The 25783-nt window shown below is 37.0% G+C and overlaps 2 protein-coding genes across 5 annotated transcripts in view; one reads left to right on the top strand and one right to left on the bottom strand.

Annotated features, from left to right (window-relative positions):
- DCUN1D1 (defective in cullin neddylation 1 domain containing 1) overlaps window positions 1-25783 on the bottom strand; it is a 30942-nt gene that overhangs the window by 3660 nt on the left and 1499 nt on the right. For all 4 annotated transcript variants that reach the window (XM_030862685.3, XM_060298372.2, XM_030862680.3 and 1 more), the window contains exons 2-6: window positions 14380-14596; window positions 12968-13136; window positions 10641-10771; window positions 845-927; window positions 508-604 (exon numbers count right to left, since the gene is read on the bottom strand). In XM_030862685.3, the coding sequence (XP_030718545.1) occupies window positions 508-604; window positions 845-927; window positions 10641-10771; window positions 12968-13136; window positions 14380-14596 (697 nt within the window). The remainder of the gene's footprint in view (window positions 1-507; window positions 605-844; window positions 928-10640; window positions 10772-12967; window positions 13137-14379; window positions 14597-25783) is intronic.
- LOC115856417 (adropin-like) lies at window positions 18607-18834 on the top strand. The gene has a single exon (XM_030862713.2). The coding sequence runs from the start codon at window positions 18607-18609 to the stop codon at window positions 18832-18834; it is 228 nt and encodes a 75-aa protein (XP_030718573.1).

The raw sequence follows: 25783 nt of genomic DNA, 5'->3' as shown, positions 1-25783 counted from the left end.
GTCCTGATAGTGGATGGCAAAATCATCCTTATACATACATGAAGAAACAGCAGAAAAGCATTCAATCAGTGAATATTTACTGAATGCCAAGAGTACTACAGTAGGAAACTAAAGTCCGTTTCCATTTGGACAAGGTCACTAAACTTAAGGAGTTTACAATCAAGTTCACAGACAAAACAAACAGACAACAACAAAAAATACATATACAAGTACTATAAAAGTACATTAAGAAAAGAATAGGTTCCTAAAGTAAACTGAAAATCTAAAACATGGATGAAAAGTACTCATGCCTTTCTGGAAGACATGAATACACAGAATTGGTATTTAAGGAAACAATGCAGATTGGTAAAGAGGATGAAGGCATTTCATACATTCAGAAGAGCACAAATAAAAGCTCAGAAGAAGGAAATTAACTCTAAGAAAAACAGAAGTAGACAAGAAGTTCAAGACTGTGTGATAAAAGAAGACAAATTTTTCAAAAAACTGATAGAGCAGAATGTTCATTACCTTCTTCATCATAATTAGACATGTCATCTGCAATCATTGTACTGAAGTCTAAAAGAAGATTCCAAGTATCTTTTGGTATTGATCGTTTATGATGTTCCTATTAAAAAAAAAAAAGAAGCATCCAAATCACTAAAAAGAGTTTCAAAAAAACAGTCCAGATGATACCAAATACAAGAATGCAAAACAACCTATGTAATAAAATTCTGGAAATCAAATTTTTCATTCTATGTCCATTACATGCTCTGAAATGAGTTAGTTATGCTTTAAAATGTTAATTTATCTTCAAACAAAGCAAAAGTTTAGAGAAAACACCGAACTGCAGAAAATATGAACTTACCAACAAAAATTTATTCCATAAGTCTAAGAATTTAAATCTTCCATTAAGCACTAAATTCCAGTAGGCAATGGCCATTTCTAGATCTGTAATATTAAAAATAAATTATATACTTCAAATGTCAGGAATATTTGTCCCTGAAAAAAAAAAACACCAGGTAAGACAAAAGATAGCCTTTAAAAAAAAAAAAAAAAAAAAGGCTTGTGTCCTGAATACTTACATAATAAAAATTTCCTATAGAGTTAAGTCCAAGCTTTGTATCCTGCTTCCATCACAAATGAATGGTGCCTTCAGGGCAAGAAGGATATCACTTACCTCATAAGGGGTTTCTGAAGTTTAAATAAGATAACGTAGGTAAGCATGTTTGACTAGCTCATAAGTATTCAAATATTAATGTACACCAGTATTTCCTGACCTCGGCACTTTTGACATTTTGGGGCAGATAATTTTTTGTTGTGGGAAGCTGTCCTGTGCATTACAGCACTAGCAGCATCCCTGGCCTCTATCCACTAGATGCCAGTAGCAGTTCTGCCCCATCCCCAGTGGTGACAACCAAAAGTATCTCCACATATTGACAAAGGTCCCCTGGGAGGCAAAACTGCCCCCAGCTGTAAATCACTGAGGTACACCTATAAGCTGTAATGCAAAGAATTACTACCCACAATCCTAACCAATCTTACGCTCCAAGCTGTTGGCTGACTGATCCTCAAGGAGACCATTAAGAATATTAAGAATTTAAAATTAATAATAAACTAAGATTTGTCTTTTTAAAAGTCTGATGAAGAGGATATAAATGACTATTTAACTGGTTTTGGAGCCGATAAGGATAAAGAAGCAATATTACCACATGACAAAAAACTATATCTGTCATAACAACAGAGAGAAAGAACTATGATCTCTTTCAAAGAACTAAAGTAGTTAGGTCAAGCTTTTATGAGTAAATTTACATTTCCAGGTCAGGAAAAATTACATCCCAAGTAACTTAAAAGTCCTTTTAGATATGATCTCCAAACTACTCTGGATAATCTGAGGAATCATGAAAGACTAGGAAAGACTCCAAAAAGACTCACATCCTACCTGAAAAAAAACATATAGGACATAAGGCAAAAAATCCCCCATCTTCACTAGACCCTAACCTCTTCAAGGATAGGGACTACATATCCCCAAACTAGCAGAATGAAACACACAGTAGGCATTCAGAAACTGCTGAATGAACAAGTTTCCTTGGAAAAGGTGCCTCTTCTCCCATCCAAGGTTAAGCCCCTAACACCATTATTATGGATCCAATATGCCATCCTGCCTTTTCAAGGAATCTGGTCTACTGATTAATTTTCTTCTCTCCCTGTATCTTCAACTTTGCCCTGTCTTCCAGCTTTCCCCTCCACAAAGGAACACGCTCAAGTTATCACCTATCTTTAATAAATCTTTCTTGTATCTCTCCATTCCCTTACAAGCTACCCTCTTTCTCCTTCCCTTCACAGATCATCTTGAGAGAGTACATGAGTCTTCTACTTTTATTTTTAATGTGCTCATGAAAACATGTCTGAAAGTCCAGTTCAGATCCCCATGTTTTAAGAGAACTAGAAATATGACAACAACCCCTAACTAATCACAATTCCTTTTTAATCTTTGCAGTCTTTAAAGCTCTATACCAAATATTCCTTCCAGGTTCTTTAATTTTATTCTTTTCTTTACCAACCAAACATATAATTGTCTAGCTTAAGTGCAGTAAGATCACTCTTATTAGCATGTATAGTAGGATTTGCTGTTATTAGCATGCTTAATGATATCCTTCTTCACTTCAAATGCATTAAATTTATGAGAACTAAGCTTATTACTAGTGTTAGCATTTTTTTCCCTTTTCAATTAATTTTTAGAAAATAAGGATGAGAAACAATGAAATATTCAAATAACTGTAAACCATGAGACACCTATAAAGGCCCATTTCTCAGCTGATATATTAACCTAAGAATCTTACAAGAATAGGAGTGTACATATATGATGTTTGAAAGTTCAGGTAGTTAAAAGAACTTTTTGTAATCTACATTCATTGTCCAATTTCCTCACCTACCACACATTTTAATTCTATAAACTAGTGTCCACCTCCGTCACTCACCCCACTGAAAGTAATCTCTGAAGGGTCACCAAGCCCTTCTGGTTGCCAAATAAACCTTTAAGTCCTTAATTTACTTGGCTCTCTGCCGTATTTGACAAAACTGAGTACACCTCCTGGATGGAACTGTCGCTTCTCTCAGCTTTAATGGTATCACTCTATTGATTTTCCTCTGTCCTCTCTGGCCTTATTTTCTTTTACTGCTCCTCTTCCTCCATTTCTCCATTAAATGTTGATGTTCTATAACACTGTACGTCAGCAATAACCACCTCTACTTCTCTCAGTAGATTTTTCAAACCTTTACCTTTTTTCAAGTTATATGCTCAAACCATCTCTAACAAGTCCTAAATCTGAAACTGCTCTTTCTATATTCTAGATTCTTACATCTAATTGCCTAAGGACATCTTCAACTGGATATCCACAAACAACTCAAATTCAACAGGGCTCAAACTGAACTACAGACCTACCATTTTCTTTTCTCTCAATGAATGTCATCACCCTACAGTGTTTCTCAATGAAACACAATTTTTCATTGTAAGGAAATGAAGTCCTATGCACTGCAGGTCATTTAGCAGACCCCTAATCCCAGTAGAAGCCCTCAGTCGTTACAACAATACCAAAAATACCCCCCCCCCACATTTCCAAATATCCCCAAATGGGGGTTAAGACTAACTTCCTCATCACACTTTGAATCAAAGCTTTCTCATTTTGGCTTCTAAGCACCTTTTAAATCTCTCTCTTTTCTCCATCCCTTGCTAGGGCCTACGCTAGGGGCCTCTTCATGTCTAGCTAAATCACTGCAACAGCTTCATAACCAATTTCTCTTCCTCTAGTTCTGCCTCCACACCTTTTAAAGGACCACACTGCTTTCAGATGGACCTTTCAGGCATATAAATTTGGTTTCACTTCCATGTTAAAATTCTTCAATGATTAAAACAACAATGAGATACCACTACACACCTTTTGGAAGGGCCAAAATCCAAAACACTGACAACACCAAATGCTGGCGAGGATGTGAAGCAACAGGAGCTCTCATTCATTGCTGGTGGGAATGCAAAATAGTACAGCCACTTTGGAACAGTTTGGCAGTTTCTTACAAAACTAAACATACGCTTACCATGTGATCCAGCAATCACACTCCTGGGTATTTTCCCAAATGAACTGAAAACTTATATCCACACAAAAACCTGCACATGGATGTTTACAGAAGTCATAACTGCCAAAACTTGGAAGCAACCAAGATGTCCTTTAGTAGGTAGACAGATATATAAACTGTGGTACATCCAGATGAAGAAAAATTATTCAGTGCCAAAATGAAATGAGCTTTCAAGCCATGAAAAGATACGGAGGAAAACAAATGCATAATAATAATATTAAGTGAAGAAGTCAATCTGCAAAGGCTACATACTGCATGATTCCAACTATATGACATTCTGGAAAAGGCAAAGCTATGGAGAGAGTAAAAAGATCAGTGGTTGCCAGGGGTTAGGAGGGAGGAAAGGATGAACAGGCAGAGCACAGAGGTTTATTAGGGAGAGTGAAACTTCTCTGTATGAAGATATTATGGTGGATACATGTCATTATACATTTGTCCAAACTCATAGAATGTACAACATTAACAGTGAACCCTAGGGGAGGGATAAATTAGGAGTATGGGATTAAGATATACACACTACTATATATGGAGTAGAGAACCAACAAGGACCTACTGTATAGCACAGGGAACTATACTCAATATCTTGTAATAACCTATAATGGAAAAGAATCTTATATGTATCCCGTATATATATAACTGAATTACTTTGCTATACACCAGAAACTAACACAACATTGTACATCAACTATATTTCAATAAAATTAAAAAAAAAAAAAAAAGAGTGAACCCTACCGTGAAGTTGAACTTTGGATGATAATGATGTGTCAATGTAGGTACAACTGTAACAAATGTACCATTCTGGTGGGGATTTGATAATGGGAGAAGCTATGCAGTGTGGGGGAAGGGAGTAGTTGGGAAATCTCTGTACCTTCTGCTCAATTTTGCTGTAAATCTAAAGCAGTTCAAAAAATAAAGTCTATTAACTTTTTTAAAATCTGCAATATTTCCTACTGCCTTCAGATAAAAATCTACATTTCTAGTCAAATGAACTTACTTGCAGTTTCTCAAAGGTGCTATGTCTCTCACCTCTAAGCAACTGAACTTGCTAATCTCTCCACATTAGAGATGTCTTCTTTTTCTTTTGGCTTTGAAAACATATATTCATTCTTCAAGGCTCAAAAATTATAATCTTTCTGAAGACTTTGCAAACTCACCCAGACAGACTTAAGATGTTCCTAACTCTATGCTCTCAGAGTAACCAGCCAATAAATGTTTTTGGATGAAACAGGAATATTCAAAAAGATTAATGTTACTATTAGGAGCTGAAACACATAAGATTAAGTTGTACAGGGATAAAATGTCAATTGCCACAAGCATATGAAAAACTGCCCTTTAGGGAATTCCCTGGTGGTCCAGTGGTTAGGATTCAGCACTCTCACTGCCAGGGCCCCAGGTTCAATCCCTGGTCAGGGAACTAAAATCCCATAAGCCGCACGGTACGGCCACCCACACACACACACACCCACACACACACACACAAACGGAAAGGAGGGGAGGGGGGAGGGGACGGGAGGGGAGGGGAGGGGACGGGGGGGGGGGGGGGGGGGAGGAAGGAAAGCTGCCCTTTAGTTAGAAATGTCTGAGTGACAAAGGAATAGCCCAGCTAGAGAGAAGTGGTTTAATATAGTAGTTTAGCTTCTTAAATCTCAACTCCACCACTAATTAAGTAGCCTCCGGCAACTAAGTTCACCTCTTGGTAATTCAGTTTAAAAAAAAGATAACAGTATCTACCCTCACAGGGTTGTTGTAATAATTAAACGAGTGAATACACCTAAAACATTGGAACAGTGCCTGGTAAATAACGTGTCCTTACTATTACTATTGTTTATTTTTAATAATTTTTAAAATTATTATTATAGATTCTGAAGCAGTATTGGAAAGAGAACAAAGTCAATAATAATGTAACAAGAAGCAACAACAGCAGTTAGAATAAACAGAAGGATAACACAGAGAAAAAGATACAAGCAAGTCTTAATAATAGTATTACCTAAAATTGAGATACTTGCAGAATGAATCCTTAAGCCCTTATAATAAAATTAAAAATGCAAACAGAGATAATCCCAGTGTCATTCTTTCAGACTGAATCAACAAGGGCAATGTGTTTCATAAAAGATGATCAATTGAGTGACATATGAATATGGAAATGAATTGAGACTGGATCCAAAAACCATCCCTAAGGGGAACAAAATGTTGCCAACTCACTAGGGAGGATGAATGGGGATTTAAAATCCTATTCACAAAGTCTTAATTTACCTAAAGATATCTATAGTTAGCACAACATAATATAATAAAAAGAATATAAAATGTGGAATCAGAAGATCTGAGGCTGAGTCCCAATTCTACCAACTCTAAAGTTATGTGACCTTAATAAGTCAGGCTCTCTGACCATGAGTTTCCTCATTTTTATGACAAAGAGGTTTTTTACTTAGCTCCAAGGGCTGTTATGAGAAACAAATGGGATTACGTAAATGAAAATACACATTAAAAACACTCTATAAAATTATTTCTGAATATTAAATGAATGTTTAACAAGTAATGTTAAAAATGTTTAAATCAACTGCACAGGTAATAACATTCTAGCTGAACCACAACAGTTCATAAGAAAATAACCTACAGACTTTAAGAAAGTTCAGGACGGTCCTAAAAATACCATGGCTGTAAAAAACAAATGTAATTTTTGAACAAATTAATAGAATGAACAGTCTCGCAAAAAATAACGGATCCATAGTATTCTACATTAAATAGCCTCCTTCTGGAGTATTATGTTCAGCTTTACGAACTCTATTTTGAGAGAAACTGAGAAATTGGGAATGTTATCTAGGGGTGACAGCAACGGAATAACAAAGGTCTTCTCAAATGAAGAACAGTTAAAATTTGGAATGCTGACCTGAAAAAAAGGAGAAGGGATAAATGAGAAAAAAAATGGTTAGACTTCCTTTGTGCTGCAGCAAAGGTCAAATAAGAACAATGGTAAAAGTTATAAAGACAAAGGAAGAGTATTCTGTGATAAGAATGGACCACTTTCTAAAACAATGTGTGTTCAATCCCCGCCCTGTATATTCAAACATAAAAGCCATATGAGCATCAGGTACAGGTGCTACTTTGCATAGGTTAGATTTAACACAGGACTTATGAAATTCCTTTCAAATTTAAGATTCAGAAGACCATCAGAAATGGCAGGTGACTGAAGCAGATGGTGACAGAGGAAGTACCCTATCCTGGTGTCACAAGAAATAAGGTTATAGAAAATGAGAAAATATGGAAAACACCAGCTCTCATTAGAATTAGCACAGCTATTTATAAATAAACCGCAGTGCTGTCACTGTCGCTCTTTGCCAATTTGTTTGGGCCTCACCTCCTCTCCTACGATCTCCTAATTCCTTTCTGCCAAATATTATAATTTAAGAGCCCTGTGAACCCTTAGAAAGGCTGTCAAGAAAACTGTTTTCTTTTTAATTAAGTTCTTCAACTAAGCAAGTCATTACATTTCCTGACACCCAATACCAATGCAAAACAAAAAGAGAAATTATGATTTGTCTTTTATTACATTTTTTTCTTTTTTTTAAATTAAGACTTTTTTAGTTTTAGGTTTATGGAAAAACTGAGCAGAAAGTACAGAGTTCCCATATACCTTTACCCCATCTTCCCCCCATTTCCACTATTTTTAAGATACTGTTTTAGTGTGGTATGTTTCTTATAACTGATAAGCCAATATTATTAACTAAAGTCCAGTATTTTACATCAGGGCTCACTCTGTGCTATATATTCTATGGTTCAGGGCTTTTTTTAAAACAACTTCTAAATTGTGGTTAAATACACATAAAATGTATCATCTTAACCATTTTTCAGTGTACAGTTCAGTAGTGTTAGTTACATTCACGGTGTTGTACAATGAATCTCCAGAACTCTTCGTCTTACAAAACAGAAACTCTATACCCATTAAACAATGTTACATTTTTCTTAAGCTCAATACTTACTACATAATAGAATAAAACATAATTTTAAAATCGAATCCTTCAGCACAATATTTTTCTCAACTTTTCCTGTAATCTAAAATTCCAATTTACCATCATATTGATATATCGAACAGCTATAAAAATGTTAATTTTGCTTTATCTTCACCAAATATAATAAAAACTAAGATTCAATATCAAGACTACATAGTCACCCAAAAACATCATTTATTTTGTGCTCTAGTAAGGGGTAGGGTTATAACTAAGGAATAGGTTCAGCCCCTTTAAATCAACACTTGAGATTCAAAACATTTTCTCTAATGGTATCAAAACATTGTGCTACATTTCTAAACACAAAGAAATAATTCTTTTAGTATATACATGTAAGTTCAAAGACGTTAATTGTTTTTTTGTGTGTTTTTTGCGGTACGCGGGCCTCTCACTGTTGTGGCCTCTCCCGTTGCGGAGCACAGGCTCCGGACACGCAGGCTCAGCGGCCATGGCTCACGGGCCCAGCCACTCCGAGGCATGTGGGATCCTCCCGGACTGGGGCATGAACCCGTGTCCCCTGCATCGGCAGGCGGACTCTCAACCACTGCGCCACCAGGGAAGCCCCCGTTAATTGGTTTTTATTTGTGGGAAGAAAAGAGGAGACTAGAAAAACTAGCCCAGTTAACTTGTGGCCACAGATACAAGATAGAGAAACTAACACTAGGTATCCCAGCTTATTTTGCCTGCAAAATGAAGAATTTTCCTGTAAGAATAAGATGCAACCTAAATTAATTGGAAAGGAGACTTCATTATTTCGAATATTGCTTAATAGGTATTTTGTAAATCTTAATTCAGTCACATTTAGTCACTCTTTAGGCCAATTCTCAAATACAAATGTTGTATATTCATCCCTTCTACTAGCTTTCAGTCACTTCCTCCAGTCTAATTCCTAGTCACATAATCCTTTTCTCAAAGCTTTTTTTCTAATCTAAAATATAAAGAATGATTAGTACAGGGGCTTCCCTGGTGGCGCAGTGGTTGAGAATCTGCCTGCCAATGCAGGGGACACGGGTTCGAGCCCTGGTCTGGGAGGATCACACATGCCGTGGAGCGACTAGGCCCGTGAGCCACAATTACTCAGCCTGCGCGTCGGGAGCCTGTGCTCCACAACAAGAGAAGCCGCCAGAGTGAGAGTCCCGCGCACCACGATGAAGAGTGGCCCCCATTTGCCGCAACTGGAGAGAGCCCTCGCACAGAAACGAAGACCCAACACAGCCAAAAATAAATAAATAAACAAAATGACGGAGGAATTATGTTTTAAAAAAGAATGATTAGTACAAGAGGCCCCTATTAGCCTCTCCAACTACTGTATCTTCAAAATCAAAAACTCACTTCCATCATTGGGTAAGTTATTTAACTTGCTGTGCCTCAGTTTCCTCATCTGCCAAATAAGGATAAAAAATGTCTAGCACTCTATGACTGGCACATGGCAGCTGGTGAATTACTGAATGAAAGAATGAATAACTCATAAAGTTGTTAAACACTAAATGAGGCAGTGTATGTAAAGTATTTAGCACACTGCCAGGCACACCAAAACCCCACATTAAATGGCTGTTACTGCCACCATCATCTTCGGTGCATCCCCATTGCCCATAAATTCCAATTTAAGCCTTTCTGTCCTGTTTTTAAAAGAAGGCTTATCTCACCAATTTAAGCTCCAAACAAACATTCCCACTAAAATCAAATCATTTTCTCTCTTCCACAAAGAAGCCAAGCTTATTTCTGAAGTCTTAGACCTTCGTTAATAACTATCCTCTCCCTGGAACATTTTTCATCATCCCTTGCGCAAATATCAAATCCTTTAGTTCTCATCACTCCTTGCCCAGGAAGCATTTCCCAACCATTCCTGCTTTTACTCATTTCTCCTTTTCTCTAAAACCCTCACACTCATATTTATTATTTTGCATTATGTGCTACTGTCTACTTTTTCTGAATAATCTGCAAATTACACTGTAGCTTTTACCTCCACTTCCCTTAGCCATCCCCAAAGCAAATGTGTGGTTGTTTCTACAGTATAAACTGACTGATCTAAACTGTTAACGGTGGCTATTTCTGGATACGATTATGAATGACAATCATTTTTTTATTCTTTCTTATAGTTTCCAAATAATTCACACCAAAAAAGAATACATTTATCTGGCATTCTGTGACTCAGAAATCTTACAATGCTATTTCAACAGATACATAGTGAAAAACTTATGAGCCTAAGATCCTATAATATCTTCTGAAAAATAAACGATCAAACATACATACCTATGTCAGTGGAATTTTAACAACTATTTTCTGTATTGTAGTTCTTAAAAAAAAAAAAAAAAATCAGTGGTTCACATATAGTATCCAGGGTAACACTGTTATTGAATAGGCAGGGTATTTTCTGATTAACTAGAAGTTCACTGTTTCTCAGTATTTTTCAGTAACTGATAATGACTTTATGCTCAAAACACAGAACTTTCTATTACAAACGTGACGCTGTCAATGTATTTGAATATATCTGAAACACCAAATATAATTTTTAAAAATTCTTACCTAATCCTTTTTGTCCTGGATTCTTTGCAAAATTAAAAGTAAACTGGTAAAAATCCTTAAATCGTCCTGGTTCTTTCAATTCTTGTTCCATCTTGGGTATCTGGGCCTTTAGTTTTTCTATGCTGTCACATCTATATTGTAAAATTAAGTTTATAAAAGATAAACTTTTTCACTATATATTAAGAACATTTATTCCTACAACAGTTTATATTTCATAGAACTTCTTAAAAAATCCATTAAATTTTCATCTTTTTACATTACATAAACAAGTATGGGGTTAGATGGAGGAAGAAAAGATCTGGGGTGATTCAATGTTAGAAATAACTACTATTTTTAAAAGAAATGGGCTATTACTTTTAATTATGTAATTCACTGGACTGTCAACACATCCAAATTGTAGAAGTCAGCTGTAGTGAACAGATGAAAATGTATAGTAATCAGCTTTACAATCATCAGTTCAAACTGTAGCAGATATTCCTTACATGGTAACAAATCACATGTGTAGCTTCCAAACAAATTGAAAGCATAGTGTCTTGACTAGGTGAGGAAACAAGCATTCCTCTTGAAAACTTCTTGATATATACAAAGTATCATAATAAACATCATCTCCAACCATCTCCAACTGAAGTTACCTCAAATCAATATTAAACTTTGTATGTGCAAAGCATTCAATTTCCAAGGAGCTGAAAGGGTCCAAGTACCAAGTCCTACTTTCCACATAACAGCCATAAGGTAGAAATCTTCGATCTGTTATAGATTGCACAAACCAAGCATTCCACTTTTTTTCCTTCAAATCATTTTCGCTTTTATGTTCCTTCCATGCTCTTTATAACACCTCCCAGATTAGTTTGTAAATTAAAATTTTGATTTGGAAGTTCATTACATTTTACATGAACTCACTTTTAAATGGAAAAAAATAAAAGAGTTCTAATGAAACCTGTCCTGGCATAGAACATTTCAGCAAGTTCAGGATAAGGCTGGCTTTGGCTGTAGAACATAGTGGCTAGGCCAGTTATTAATTTATTGTCTCTCGGCTTTAAACTCACCCTTCTTTGCCCTACTTTGTGACTATCTGCAGTGGACTACAAATTGTGAAACTTCATTTTTCTTGCCAGCTGGTTCACTATTAGGTTCTACCAAGAGAGGGCGACGAAAGGCTGGAAGAGGACGAAAGAACTTTTCTTATCCCAGTCTGTTTTCTGCAGAGAGCAAGGGTTTCAGCGTGTTGGGAGGTCCCTGCAGTGTTCACCAATGGAGGCAACTTGCATGGCTCTGCAGCAAGTAGCCCCTAGCGAGCTTCTTCTCCACCAGAGAAGCAGGCAAGGCAAGCAGCGTGCTCCTACAGCAGCTACGCACTGTTTTCTGCGGTCGGAATCTCAGCCTTGTGGGGATCCTCTGAAGTGTCTAGGCTCCTTCCTTGTTTCCTTCCCTCCGTTCCAGGGGTGATGGCAGCTTCTTCCAACTGCCACCTTTGTTATGCTTAGAGTTTTCTTTTACCCCATTTACACAATAAAACAATTTTTTAAATTTACCCTGCTCAAATTACTGGTATGGTTTGTGTGTCTTGCCTGGACCCTGACTGATTACAATGTCCCTCAGGCCCAAGAATCAGAATGCCTGAGCCCAAATCCTGGCTTTAATACTACCTATCTAGTTTCTCTGTACCTCCATTTCCTCATCTCTAAAATGCGGATATAAACACCACTTCTCTCACAAAGTTGTTGTGAAGTGGTAGGTGCAGTACTTATTTAGCATAGTTCCTGAAAGAAAATAAACATTCAGAAAGTGTTTAGCTATTATCATTCAAAAGCACCCACTAAAAACAGAAAGGGCAGCCTGTTACCGATCCACAAATTGAATACTTTTGGAGCTTCATCAAATACAGACAACTAAAGGCCACAGGTAAAACTGCTACCTGTGACTTTTCAATCTATTAATACCAAGACATTTAGCTAATCAGTTGTCCAGGTCTATGCAGAACAGAAGTGATTAGTAACTTCCAAGATTTTAAATTCTAGGAGTTTGTTTATAAATTCAGAGTTCACAGCCTCACATTAGGAAATAACTTAAAACTTGCTCATTTCACTTACCCATATAAAATATTAAAGCATAGTAATTTTAACATTAGTCAATCTCCCTTAGAAACAAATGATAAAAGCATAATGCAAATAGAGTAGGTTGTACTAACTACACAAATAACTTGACATGGGAAGGAACTAGCATATTAGCCCATTTCTATCTATAGCAATGTTTGGGGGCACGAATGTCAGTTCCACAGTAATTCTCACAGTAACGTACCTAATTTCCTATGGTAATTATACACTCACCCTAATTCTGTCATGCCGTCCATGAACTCCTGTTTGGAGAACTCGCACTGTGTTGCTGCTCTGAACTTCCACGCGATGATCAACACACTAATGCTGGCCGGATCCAGTGCCAGGTCATCACAGAACTGCTGTATACCATCTATTCCAATTTTATTTTCATCTTGAGGATCTTCAAAAACAACAATGCAATATGAAATCAGTGCCATACTTTACTGTGCTACTACTGAAACTGAGAAAGGTATTGCTTTATATTCCATTTTTTTAAATGATCACGATAGACCAAAAATATGAAGCAATACTGCTCTATGAGATATTTTCCCCCTGTAATATTTAAAGCCACTTTGCCCCTAAAACAGCATTCTTACAATTAACAGCAAGATATATATCCAGATAGGCACCTGATTTTTAAGTCTCATTTATTCATATGAAAAAAGTTCCATACTTAACACACATTCAGAAAATCAGACATTCCTATATAGGGATAAAGGATTTTTACTGAACATAGCCACATTTTACAGAGGCATTCTAAACAGTATTATACACAGAAATTCTTTTTTTCTTAAAGTTCATTTCACTACAGAAATCACTTCTTAAAGAATATCGAAAAAAACATAAACTCTGCAATTCAATTTTAATCACAATACAAACATCTGTTGTTCAAATTAAAGAAGAAAACCCCCAACTATCAATATTTACTTTTCAGACAGCAAAAATTTAAATACAAGAAGAAAGAGGCACTCATACACTGTTGTCAAATGTGATTTGCTAACATCTCTAGGAATAAAAAATTTGCACAGCCTTTGATTTTTGGGGCATGAGCTATGCATAAAATATAATCCCACTTTTGGAAAAATTTTGAAATTTTTTTTGCATACATATTTCTGCATAAACATAAAAGACACAGAAAGTTGGACACCAGGCTATTAAATATTGGTTCCCTCAGAAGAATAAATAAGCAAAAGATGGAGAAACTATTAACATTTTCTTTATTCAATCTATTCTGCATTAACTTTTTAAGTGTATATTACTTTATAATTATTTAAAGGTTATTAAAATTACTAGGCAGGTTTTCTTAAAATCCGCTCAGCTGAGTTTTATAAGAAAATGAGGGAAAAAACCTAGTCCCCCAGCCCCCATTCTCAAATTGGATCACAAAGGAGGAAAGGTGGGGGGGGGTGGGGGGGGGTGGGGGTGGGGGTGGGGCGGATAAAGGGGGAGGAAATAAAGACACTAAGAAGAAATTTTAGTGAAAAGAAGAAAATAATTTTTCAGGTTTCTTAAAGTAATTCTAAGATCTAAAGAGCTCTGTATCCACCCAATTAATGGTCTCTGCATCATTTGATTTCTCACAAGAAGCATGTAAATTTGGAAAACCTCGTTCAAAATATTTAAAGTCACAAGCAAACACTCACCTTTGTATCTATTGTATAGTTGTTCTAACTTCTTCCTGTCCAATGATCCTTTTACACTCTCTCGTATATAAAGTTCAGGATTTTGGAAAAAATTGTCTGTTGCAACATCTAACTTCCAGTCATTTTGAGACAGACAACTTACTGCTGTTTTTTCACTAGATTGTGTGAAGATCATAAACTGACGAACTTTATCCTTCTGCGATGATTTCAACTTGTTCTATTGAAACCAGAAAATCAACTGAAACTCTGTGTAACATCACAAAAGACTAAGTATTTCTATACTGCTGACTAAATCATTTTTAGCAGTACTTTTTCCTCATAAAATATTAAAACGTTTAGTTCAAGACTTATTTTCGATCTATTAATCAGAAAGACAAATTTTTTAAAAATCTAAAACACAAAATTGGTATCATTTGGGGAAAGAAACTAGGACAGAGGCAACAGAAGTTCACCCACCCTGCATTTCTCCTAAAATTGGGTCCTGTGAGCACGTACAAAGGCTCTCGAAGGGAAGGAGAGCTACTCTCAAAACATTAGCCAAGCAACAAAGCTCTAAGGGATGCTTAAGGAGTGGTGAGGAAGACCACCACTAACGTCACTAATGGTGACATTATTTAGCCAGTCAGAACAGTCAAGTGACCCTGAGGAACAACGAGATTAACAGGTATTTGTTGCAGTCCTAAAACCTATTATAAAGAATATGGGGTGCAATTCTCCCCAACCTCACCCCCACCCTACCCCCTTGTTTTCTTGCTATTTTTACCAATGTGAGAAAGCAACAGAATGTGAGAACTCTGCATTTCTCCTCGCATGTCCAGGAACCAAGATAATTATCCATAGAATTTCCTCATATTTTCAGTCAAATCAGAAGCAGTGAAATATGAACAAGCACCCCCCGCATCCTTCCAACAAAGGTAATTTTTAACAGAATTCTCTCTTTTTCACCCTGAAAGAATCATCTTTTTCCCTTAGCCTGAATCTAGTAGACGTTCTCTCTAACCCTCAGGCCTACTGTAATAACCTTCTCTCACTGGCCTTGTGTTGACACATATTCATTTCTCATCTAAGCCCTAAGCAAAATGAAGCAAGGCAATTAGGCCCTCCACTCTCTCCCAGTATCAAGGGCCATGTTCATTTTCTCCTCTCACCCAAGCTGGTCTCCTGTGAAATTTCAGCCTCCCCAGTATTACTCTTCCCTCTCGCAAGTCCTAATACCATCTCTCAGCAAAATACTTGGGTTCTTCCTGAGCTATTATTGCAAATGAAGGGGAAAAAGCATGTGAGGAGGACACACATTAATAGATACAGTGTTCTGTGGTTTAAGCAACACATCTGAAAACCCCAGCATTTTTGATCTGGCCCAAACTGACAGATCACAAACCTCAACCACCTGATTGTACAGATGAGAGAACAGACCCCAAAGGTTAAGGAATTTATTTTAAAAAAATCACCCAGGTTATTATTAGTAGAAATGGGACAAGAACAGAAAGCTCTCATGAATCTGGGTCTTAGTAATCTTTCCATAAATCACACTGCTTGCTGTACATATTTATAAACCTTTTTAGGTTTTCAGGAAAAAGGCTACCAAAGATATAAATATTTCTACCTACCACAGAGTAAAAATAAGACTATGCAAAATCAAATATGAAAATCAACCCTATCTTTTATACCCTGGAGTCTAATCTGTCAGCCATACTCTTCTCTCTCTGTAAATATGTTATTGCTTAGGATTACAGATTAAAATCTCAATCTCTGTTCTCCAGTAAAATTGAGAAACTATAAATTTACTAACCTCCCGTTATTTCACAAATAACTCTACCACTTCTAGACACCCGATAACTCATATCTTATTATGGGACACATCTCTCAAATGTCTAGGAGTCTTCCCTCTTGAAAAGTCTCTCCTCAAGATGTTATTCAATTGCAACAAACCCACAATGAAATCAAATGCCAAGGAAGATACCTGCCTTATTTTAATATACTGTTTAACTGAAAGGAAACCACTTTGATTTCAACTTTTGTTACTGAGAGCCATTTTTAAAATTAGTATACTTTTCTAAGAGATATAGTATACATAAGAGATACAGTATCTAAGAGATACAGTATACTGACATATGTTTTAATCCTTTGAAGAACATGGAAGTACCTAAGGGTCACTATAATCATCACTGACCACTGTACAATGCTGTACAAAGTACTGGAGATTAACCTAGAAGTATAACAACTACAGGCCACAACCTGGAAATTACTTTATAATTAAACCTGACATAACTTTTCTGTATAACCTTTTTCCATTCTCCTAAAAGTTAAAGGCAGCAAAACAATCAGGATTATTGGGGGTTTTACCATACAGTATTAAATCCAGTGTTCTCCCCTGAAGCTTGAATCAGTTTTGTTGAAGAGAGGGAGGAAAAACACAGCTTAAGTCACTTGTGCAAGCCTAAAAGAGTTGTTCACTCTACTAAAGACTTCCTGTTGGAAAGCAAAATATTAGAAAATTGGGGGGACCAAGTCAAAAAACAGTCTTATCCATAAAAACTAATAACAGAATTATGTAAGTGAATTCTTTAACTCCATTTCGTATCTTATTTGAAATAAAAGTATATGTAATCAATAATGTCTATGTATATGCAAATAGAAACTATTTTAACTGGTTTAAATTTCCAGTACATGGGGCAATATCAATATTTTTTAAGAAAAAGGGTTGCAGCTACCCATTTCCAACACCACAGAGGCTAATGAGTGATACCTCGCAGAGAACTGATAGTCTGAGTTCCTGCTAGGCCAAGTAGTAATAAGCAATTCCATTTCTGCAAAGTCTGATAAGTACCCTCCCCTTTCTTGTACTTAAAATGTACTCTGACCATTTCTCTGTCATCTCTCTGTGCCTAGAATAAATCTTAACACTTGTTCTCCCACTACGGAGGATGTACTCAATTCTGTAGTCCCAAAGGCTGTCCTAGAGGAAAGTTGGAGTGGGCTACACAGACCTGCCCTTTCCCCAAGCCTATTTAGGAGAGCTACAACACTCCCACCCCCTTTTCCCAGGCCACAAGAGGGCACCAGGCAAGGTGTTCTGATTTTCTGAGTACAGCTCAAAGGTTTAAATTTCTATCAACTTAAGGAAGAGAAAAAGGGTATCTAGCCAGCAAAGAATTATTTTATAGGGGATGAGAGGGTGGATAGAAAACTGAGGTGGAAGAAATAACAGATGGGTTGTCTTTGTTTCTACTACAAACCCAGTGGGTATCTTCCTAAGAGCAAAAACATATGACAACTACAATGATTCAGCACTCAAATGTAGTACATACTATTTAAGACTTATTTAAAAGGAACTAGAGTGGTCATTAAATAAGATTAGGCAATACAATCTTCAGGACTCAAATGTGAAAACTATCTGGAGATTATCAAACTTTCAAGGAAATTCAATATTGGTTAAGTATGTAAAATGTATAAAATACAGAATATACCCTGATTATTTATAATTCTAGCAAAAACGGGGGGAAGGAGAAAGGAAGAAGGGAGGAAAGAGGAGGAAGGAGATAAAGGAATGCTGTCTCTTGTAATAGAAAGCTAATAACTGCATCAAAGATTACCAAAGTTAGAAATACTATTATTACTATAATCTAACCAGTAAAAAGCACCTACTTACTCATCTTTCCAAAATAAAAGAAAATTTGGTTATCAATATACATTGTTTAATACTTAAATCTAGCATGTTTGCAATTGTTTTCCACTCAAGAAATTTAAGAGTTACATTTAAAATAACAGTTTATCTGGGAAAAAAAAAATCAAATACTTTGGATGTAGCCAAGTATCATATAGTCAAGTGTATGACCACTGAACTTACAAAGTCTACTGTGATAGAAGAATAGGGATTCAGAAAAACTATAATAAAAAAATAATGCTGCGCGCCCCAGGGAGCGGCCACGGGGAGGGCCGGGGGAGGGGACGTCACCCCTGCCCACCTCCCACTGCCCCGCCTCCCACCCGCAGGCTCCCGAGCAGCAGTCTCGCCCAGCATACCGCTGCCCGGGAACCTCCCACCGGGCTCAACTTAGGCTCGGAACTGCAGGTGAACATCTTCACTGCCCGGGAATCATTGAGTGTGTGGACAGGACAGCCTCCTTGGAAGGCCGGCTATACCAGAGTCCCGCCTCAACATGGGCCTTGCCATCGAGGCAGCTTCTCAGTCTGTGCCTGTCTGAGGATGCTGCCCATCATGGCATGGGGGCAGCCATCTCCCAGGGGGCCCTCACTGCCATCATCTGCAACGGCCTCCTAGGCTTCTTGCTGCTGCTGCTCTGGGTCATTCTCTGCTGGGCCTGCCACTCCAACTCTGCCAACATCGACTCCCTCTCCAAATCCAGTCCCAACTCCAGCCCTGGCCCCTGTCCCAAGAAGGCACCCCCGGCCCAGCTCAGCCGAAAAGGCAGCTACCTGCTGCATCCCTGAAGACCCCAGGCCTAGCCCGGAGTCTGGGACTTAAGTCCACCCCACTTGGAACCTGGAATCGGGATCCCAGGGTCCAGCCAGCCTAGGGTCCAGAACTCAGAGTCCAGCCTGTCTGGAGCTGGACCCAGCAACCCAGAGTCTGGTCGGCCTGGCTCCAGGAGGGGCTCTGCTGGCCCTCGGTAGACAGGCCTGGGGTCGGGGTTCATGAGTTGGTACTAGGGCCAGGGCCATCTGGACTCTGCTCCATCCCAGCAGTCGGGGCTGGGTCCACCCGCCCCCTAGGCCAAGCGCCTCTAGGCCCTCGAGGTTGGGGAAGCAATCCATGGCAATAATGGGAGGGTGTCGAGGCTGGGCCCCTCCTCTGGTCCTCCTACTGTTTGCTGGATAATAAATGGAACTACGGCTTAAAAAAAAAAAAAAAGCTCATAAAGTTATAAAATTCCTCTTTTAAGTATTTCCATCAAGAAAAACAATAAACATGGAAAATTATTTTCTAGTTAAATAAAAATAATTTTAACAGGTAACATTTTTAAAAGCAAAAAATTAAAATTCATTATTTCTATTATTCTGAATAGAATCTCACCCTTAAGTTTCAATCTCTCACCCTTAAGTTTCAAATTCAGTCTAAACTCCAGAAAAAAAGACACCAAGGCCTTTATATATATATATATATATATATATATATATATATATATATATTTGTGTGTGTGTGTGTGTGTGTGTGTGTGGTATGCGGGCCTCTCACTGTTGTGGCCTGTCCCGTTGCGGAGCACAGGCTCCGGATGCACAGGCTCAGCGGCCATGGCTCACGGGCCCAGCCGCTCTGCGGCATGTGGGATCTTCCCGGACTCTCAACCACTGCGCCACCAGGGAAGCCCCAAGGCCTTTATATTTTTAAAGGAATTAATTTCCTAACTCAATTCTAGTTATCTCAGGATTTGATGAATCTAGCTCACAAAAAAAAATGTTTAAAAAATCAAACACTGTAATGATCACCCATAATTTTCATTAAAAGCTCTGTATGTTGTTCTCATGTGTTTACCATACGACTAACAGTTTAACTTCATCTGAAATTTAGAAGAGCTGGTTTAAGTCCAGAAAATCATACTTTCCACATATGATACATAGTATGCAGCAGATATAGCCAGATGTTACCAATATCCCAAACCACTCATCTATAAAAGGCCTTCTCACAGATTATAGGTCTGAAGTCAAGAGTACAAGAAGGGCTTCCCTGGTGGCGCAGTGGTTGAGAGTCCGCCTGCCGATGCAGGGGACGCGGGTTCGCGCCCCGGTCCAGGAAGATCCCACATGCCGCGGAGCAGCTAGGCCCGTGAGCCATGGCCGCTGAGCCTGCGCGTCCAGAGCCTGTGCTCCGCAACGGGAGAGGCCACAACAGTGAGAGGCCCACGTACCGCAAAAAAAAAAAAAAAAAAAAAGTACAAGAAAAATCAATTCAACTAACCAGACTACCTACTCCTAGAGAAGACTTTCACCTAGGGGTAAAGTTCTACCAGAAAGCCAGGCTAAGAATCTAGGTAGGAGTAGCTAGAAACTCTCTTCCCTTCCACCTGCAGCAGAGAGGTGAAGAGTGCAGACTCTCAAATCAAACTGGCAGGATTTTAATTCCACCTGTGCCCCCTAATTGCTGTGTGACTTCGGGAAAATTACTTAATCTCTGTGTGCTTCAATTTCTTCATTTGTAAATAGGGTGTGAAGTTATCTGAACTAATTCAAGTTAAGCTCTTAGAACTGTAACTAGCACACAGTAAGGACTCCTTACAAGTTCACAAAGAATATACTCCAGAGAAAAAAGTAATTTTATGTAAATAAGAAGAAAGAATAACAACCACCATAATCAGAACACTGGTAGCTAACGTTTATTTGAGCTCCTACTGTGTGCCAACTCTGTGCTAGGTATTTAATTATTAACAATTCTGCAAGGTGGTTATCACTGATTCTGTTTTACCAATGAGGAGACCAAGCCTCAGAGCTCATTTTATCTAAACAGACTTATCCAAAAAGTAGCAGAGCCAGAAATGAAACCCTGGTGCCTGGCTTCAAGGCATGCAGTTTTCCATTTCTTCTACATTGTTGTCAAGTAAGAGAGAAAACAAAAAGGGCAAAAATGCAACCACTGAGTAATTATTGTGTGCACTGGGGAGAGAGGGGAATTGTGAACAATATTTCTTCACCTATTTTTATGGAAAAGTTAAATAAGTAATCAACTGACCTTTTCCCTTTCAAATGTAAACAATTTGTATTCTGACTAAAAATTGCAAATTAAGCATTCCCTTACTAACTAAAAGACTAATTTAAGGATAGAACTTCCTTTCAGGGTTTTTTGGGAAGGGGGGAGGGGAGAAGAGGTGGATTGGTTATTTTTAAGACAAGTAATTCATCAGGAAGGAAAAATGTGTTTATAGTCCTGTCATAGTCTATTTTTAAAAAGATGGCCAAAATCTATAGCTTTAACTATACAGAGGTGGAAAATTAGGGGCACTGAAAGTCAGGGTTTCCTTTTCCAATGAGAAGGCTTGAAACCCAGAGGGGGAAAAAAAAACATGTACAGGTTATAGCCAGATAATATAAGCAAATGTATACAATTTCAAATATTAAGCAAAACAAAAACAAAAACCCAAACCCTCAGTATTCATGTAAATTATAATCTGCAGTTTAGAATAGTTACTCATGGTAGGCCTGTGGGTCTTATCATTCATCCCTACACTTCCTGCGCTTTGAATGACAGTTACAATGAACTCTTCTTTGAGAGGAGCTGCATTACTTCTAAGTCAAAAGTGGAATAATATACTATACTGTGTAATCGTTGTACCCAATTATGTTTTATATTGATATAATGGCAATTCACCTGAAAAAATATTTCAGAAGTATATCTGTAAGATTCAAACTGGTTTTGTACGCTTTTAAATAATTTTCCTCAAAGTTTTTTAAAAAATATTCCATTAATGAAAATTTAAAGGATTTTCTCCTCCCCATCCTCAGAATTATTTTTCAAAAGATGACTACCACTGTAAATGGAATAAATGTTTTGATTCTGGTTTACAGAAGACTGTTTTGACTATTAAAAAGTTATTTTTGCTAATTCCTGATTATCTTTGATAATGGGATAGAAATAACCTCCTTAAAATACTTGTGTTAGCCATCGTCTTTCAACTGATTCTCCCAAACTTATTGCTTGAACATTTAACAAGTAGTCAAGGTAGCTAATTTAAATTTGCTCCTCCTCTCCATAAACATCTTTTCTAAAGAAATCTTGAATTAACTAAAAGATTACTGAGGTGAAAACAAAACAACAACAAAAAAGAATTAAATGAGATTTTTAAAGTTCCACAGTTAAAGAACTTACAATAATGACTAGCATTCTACAGTCATGGATATTTGTTTCATAAAGAGAATAAATGATCCTCGAAAAATGAAATTTCCTAATTCTAAGATTTGGTATCTACTCAAGCCCTAAATCTAGAAATAGTAAAATCCTATGTATAATAAGTGCTTTAAATGTTTACTGAAACAAAAATATCCTAATATAACAAAGGAATGGGCCACGTACTTCAACTTAATCTCTGTTGCTGAACACTATTCAGTGTTGAGGGATTCGAAAGTATAATGCAATAGAATTCTTCAGCAAAGAACTGTTGAAAAGTAAATCTCTCTTAAAATTTTACAATGCAAATAAGCAGTTTAATCACTCTAAATGATTAGGTACTAATCATATAAAATGGATTCAACAAAGTGATGAAAGACATTTCAGTGGCATTTTCCCCTTCTGCTTTTGCTTTTTCTTAGGTGGGGGGTATACACCTGAAGTGACTAGGTAAACTAGATAGTCAGCAGGTTATTCAAGAGCTTGTTTGTGTCCACAAAGCAACTGAATCCTATTTGGAACTATCTCTCTTCATCAAATGTCATGGCTAATACTATCACAACTTGAACAACAACACACTCAAATTTAAAAGGGGGCTTTCTCACAGATTTTCATTATGCTTGACCCAACCTACAAAGCCAAAATCAAAAGAGCCACTTGACTCACATGAGCTCAGCTCTTTTAAAACTTAAAAAACAAAACAAAAAAACCACAAGTTAATTTTACTTTCAACTTTTTTTTTTACCATATGTACCAAAAAAGTTCTAATTTTTCAATTAAATGTTTACATCAGATCATCTGATTTGATATGGAAACAACTAGGTCACTATTCAATATAAGGAAGAAACCAGAGTGAAACCAATCAAAAATTCCACACCTATACGGAAGGGGTGCTTGCTGGGTTTTTTTAAAAAAAAAAGAAGAGGAGTAAATAAACTGTGGAATCAGAGACCAGGCTGCTAATCCCTGCTCTGTCATATACTAGCTCTTTACCTTGGCCATCTCTTCAGAAACACTAAACCTCCTTTTTCAGGTATGTTAAAAGAAGGTAGCAATACCTAGCTCACAAACAGGGGTGGAGATAAAATAAGAGTTGTGAATTGCCTGACTAGCAGACGTTATGTTCTCAGTAAAGATTAAGGTACTTCTTCCTTTCCAAAGGCCCAGTTTTCTGCATACGGTCATTAAACATGCAAACTACAAGAACATACTCAAAAGCAATCTACAAAAGAGATTGTGTTGTGTTGTTTTTATTAACCAGCATGGCTAGGTAAACTTGATGTTCAACGAGTTTTTATTGAATATTGGACAGTCATCTTAATCAGAATTCAAAACTCTGCACACAGAAACTGCATAAGTTGTCTTTAAAAACTGCTTTGAAGATAATTATGTATACTATAATTTTAATAGGACACTATGAGAGAGTAGAAACAAGGTCTATCATACTACTCAGAATCCTTCACTGGCTTCCCATTTCTCTTGGAGTAAAAAAACACAATATCCTTACAATAGCCACCCATGCCCATCTCCACTCCTTACCACTCAGACCTCATCTGCTCCAACGCCCAACATGCCCCCCTCCCCCCACCACGTTACCCCAGCCACACTGGACTCAGTGCTCCTCAAACTCTCTCTGACCACATCTGTGCATGGTTTACTCCTTCATCTCCTAGTCAGCTCAAAACCCACTTCATCAGTGGTGCAAACACCATTTTGCAACCCCAAATCCACTGTGCCCCAACACTCCCAATTCTTCTCCCTGACACTGCTTTTTCCCATAGCCCTTAACACTTTCTAACATAGTAAGGAAGAAAAATATATGCTATGTTTATTATTTGTCTCTCCCTACTAAAATGTAACCCTCACCAGGGCAGGGATTTTTATTTTTTCAGTGGGGGGATATATATATATATATATATATATATATATATATATATATATATGTATGTATACACACACACATACACACACACACACATATATATTTATTTATATAAAAATACATGTGTGTATATCTATATCCTCAGTGCCTAGAACAGTGCCTGGCACATGGTAGGCATTTAAGAAATAATTATTAAAATTAATTAAGGCCCTCCCTTAATTTACTCATGTATATGCAAAACAATGTGAAACGAGTTCTACAGAGACAACCTTCAACAGGCCTACATTAATCTGGACTTACAAACTCTGATATTTGTTGAAAATATAATCTTAAATTTCAAAGTCCATACATTTTTTTAAAAAAAAATTAAAAACACAGTAAATTAACACCATTAATTTGAATTTTGTTATTTAACATTTTCATTAATAACACTTGGGTTTCCCTCTGTTTAAATGAGTAAATTAATTTCAAATCCAATTTTCAACCATTTCTTTAGATTTCATGTGAGTTAAAAGATTACATGTACCACAAATACTGGGGGAAATAGTAAAACCAGGAAAAGTTAGTTTCAGTTCTGCAACTAACAATTTTGCAAACTTGAACCTCAAAACCTCCTTGATCTTCAATTTCTTCTTCTGTAAAAGGGAAGAGGAGTAAATCAGATGATCTCTGAAGCCATTTCAGGTCTAAAAATTCTATGATGCTGTGAGTCTATAAAAATCTAGTAGGTTACACAGTCTACAAACTTCTCACACATCTAAGAAAAATAATTAAAATCAAAATTTTTAGCTGAGTGTAACTTTGGAAATCATCAAATCCTGTCCTCTTACAAATAAGAAAACAAGCCAAAAATCAAACACTTTTTAAAAAGATTTTCAGGGGTAACAGAATATTGTCTAGTTTTGGAGTTATTTTTGGTCTTTCTACGTGGGTGTCAGGTAGGTTAAATGAACAATTTTTTTTTCTTACACAACATGTTCAGATATCCTGTCATTTAAATTTGCCCCAGAATTGACAATATAACATGTGCTCTAGAAATGGGCTGCATTACACACACTGAAAAACATTAGCCCCAAAATTGTATCAAGAAATAATTATAAGTAAAATAAATTTACAATGAAAAACTTAACTAGAAAATTCTTATGGCCTAACTTCTATTAGGGTCCATGATAATTTAGTTTCCAAACTAACAAGAGCATACCAAGACAATTCTAGTGACATGATCTGAGTTCAGCCACAAAAAGTGTTTTTAATTAGTGATATCTTGTCTTTAGTAGTGTAATTAAATAGTTATGGCTAAGTTCCAAAACTAGCTAATTTAATAGTAGTAAAAGGACAGAAGCTTACAAGCTCCAATACAAGCTGAACTCTCATATGAACCACATGACTCCTGAATTCGTAACAAGTAACGAGCATTATCAACACTTTGGATTCCAGAGGATGATGCTGATTGGAGACTATTATGAGCGGAACACATTTCAATGCTCTCACAGAGTGTTTACCAGGGAATTACATTTCATTACTTCAAGCATACTCTTACAAGCCAAGAGTCTGGAAACTTCAGGAGTAATGTCTATGACCGTCAAAATGCTTAAGAAATTGGAAACTGTTTAGCCGCCCTGGTGGATCTTTAAACACTGTAACATCAATCTAAACAATCACCCGTACTTTATGGCAAAGTT

The sequence above is a fragment of the Globicephala melas genome, chromosome 4 (assembly GCF_963455315.2).
Source record: "Globicephala melas chromosome 4, mGloMel1.2, whole genome shotgun sequence".
NCBI classification, from domain to species: Eukaryota; Metazoa; Chordata; class Mammalia; order Artiodactyla; family Delphinidae; genus Globicephala; species Globicephala melas.
Note: the sequence above shows the minus strand (reverse complement) of the source record. Positions and strands in the feature narration are given on the sequence as shown.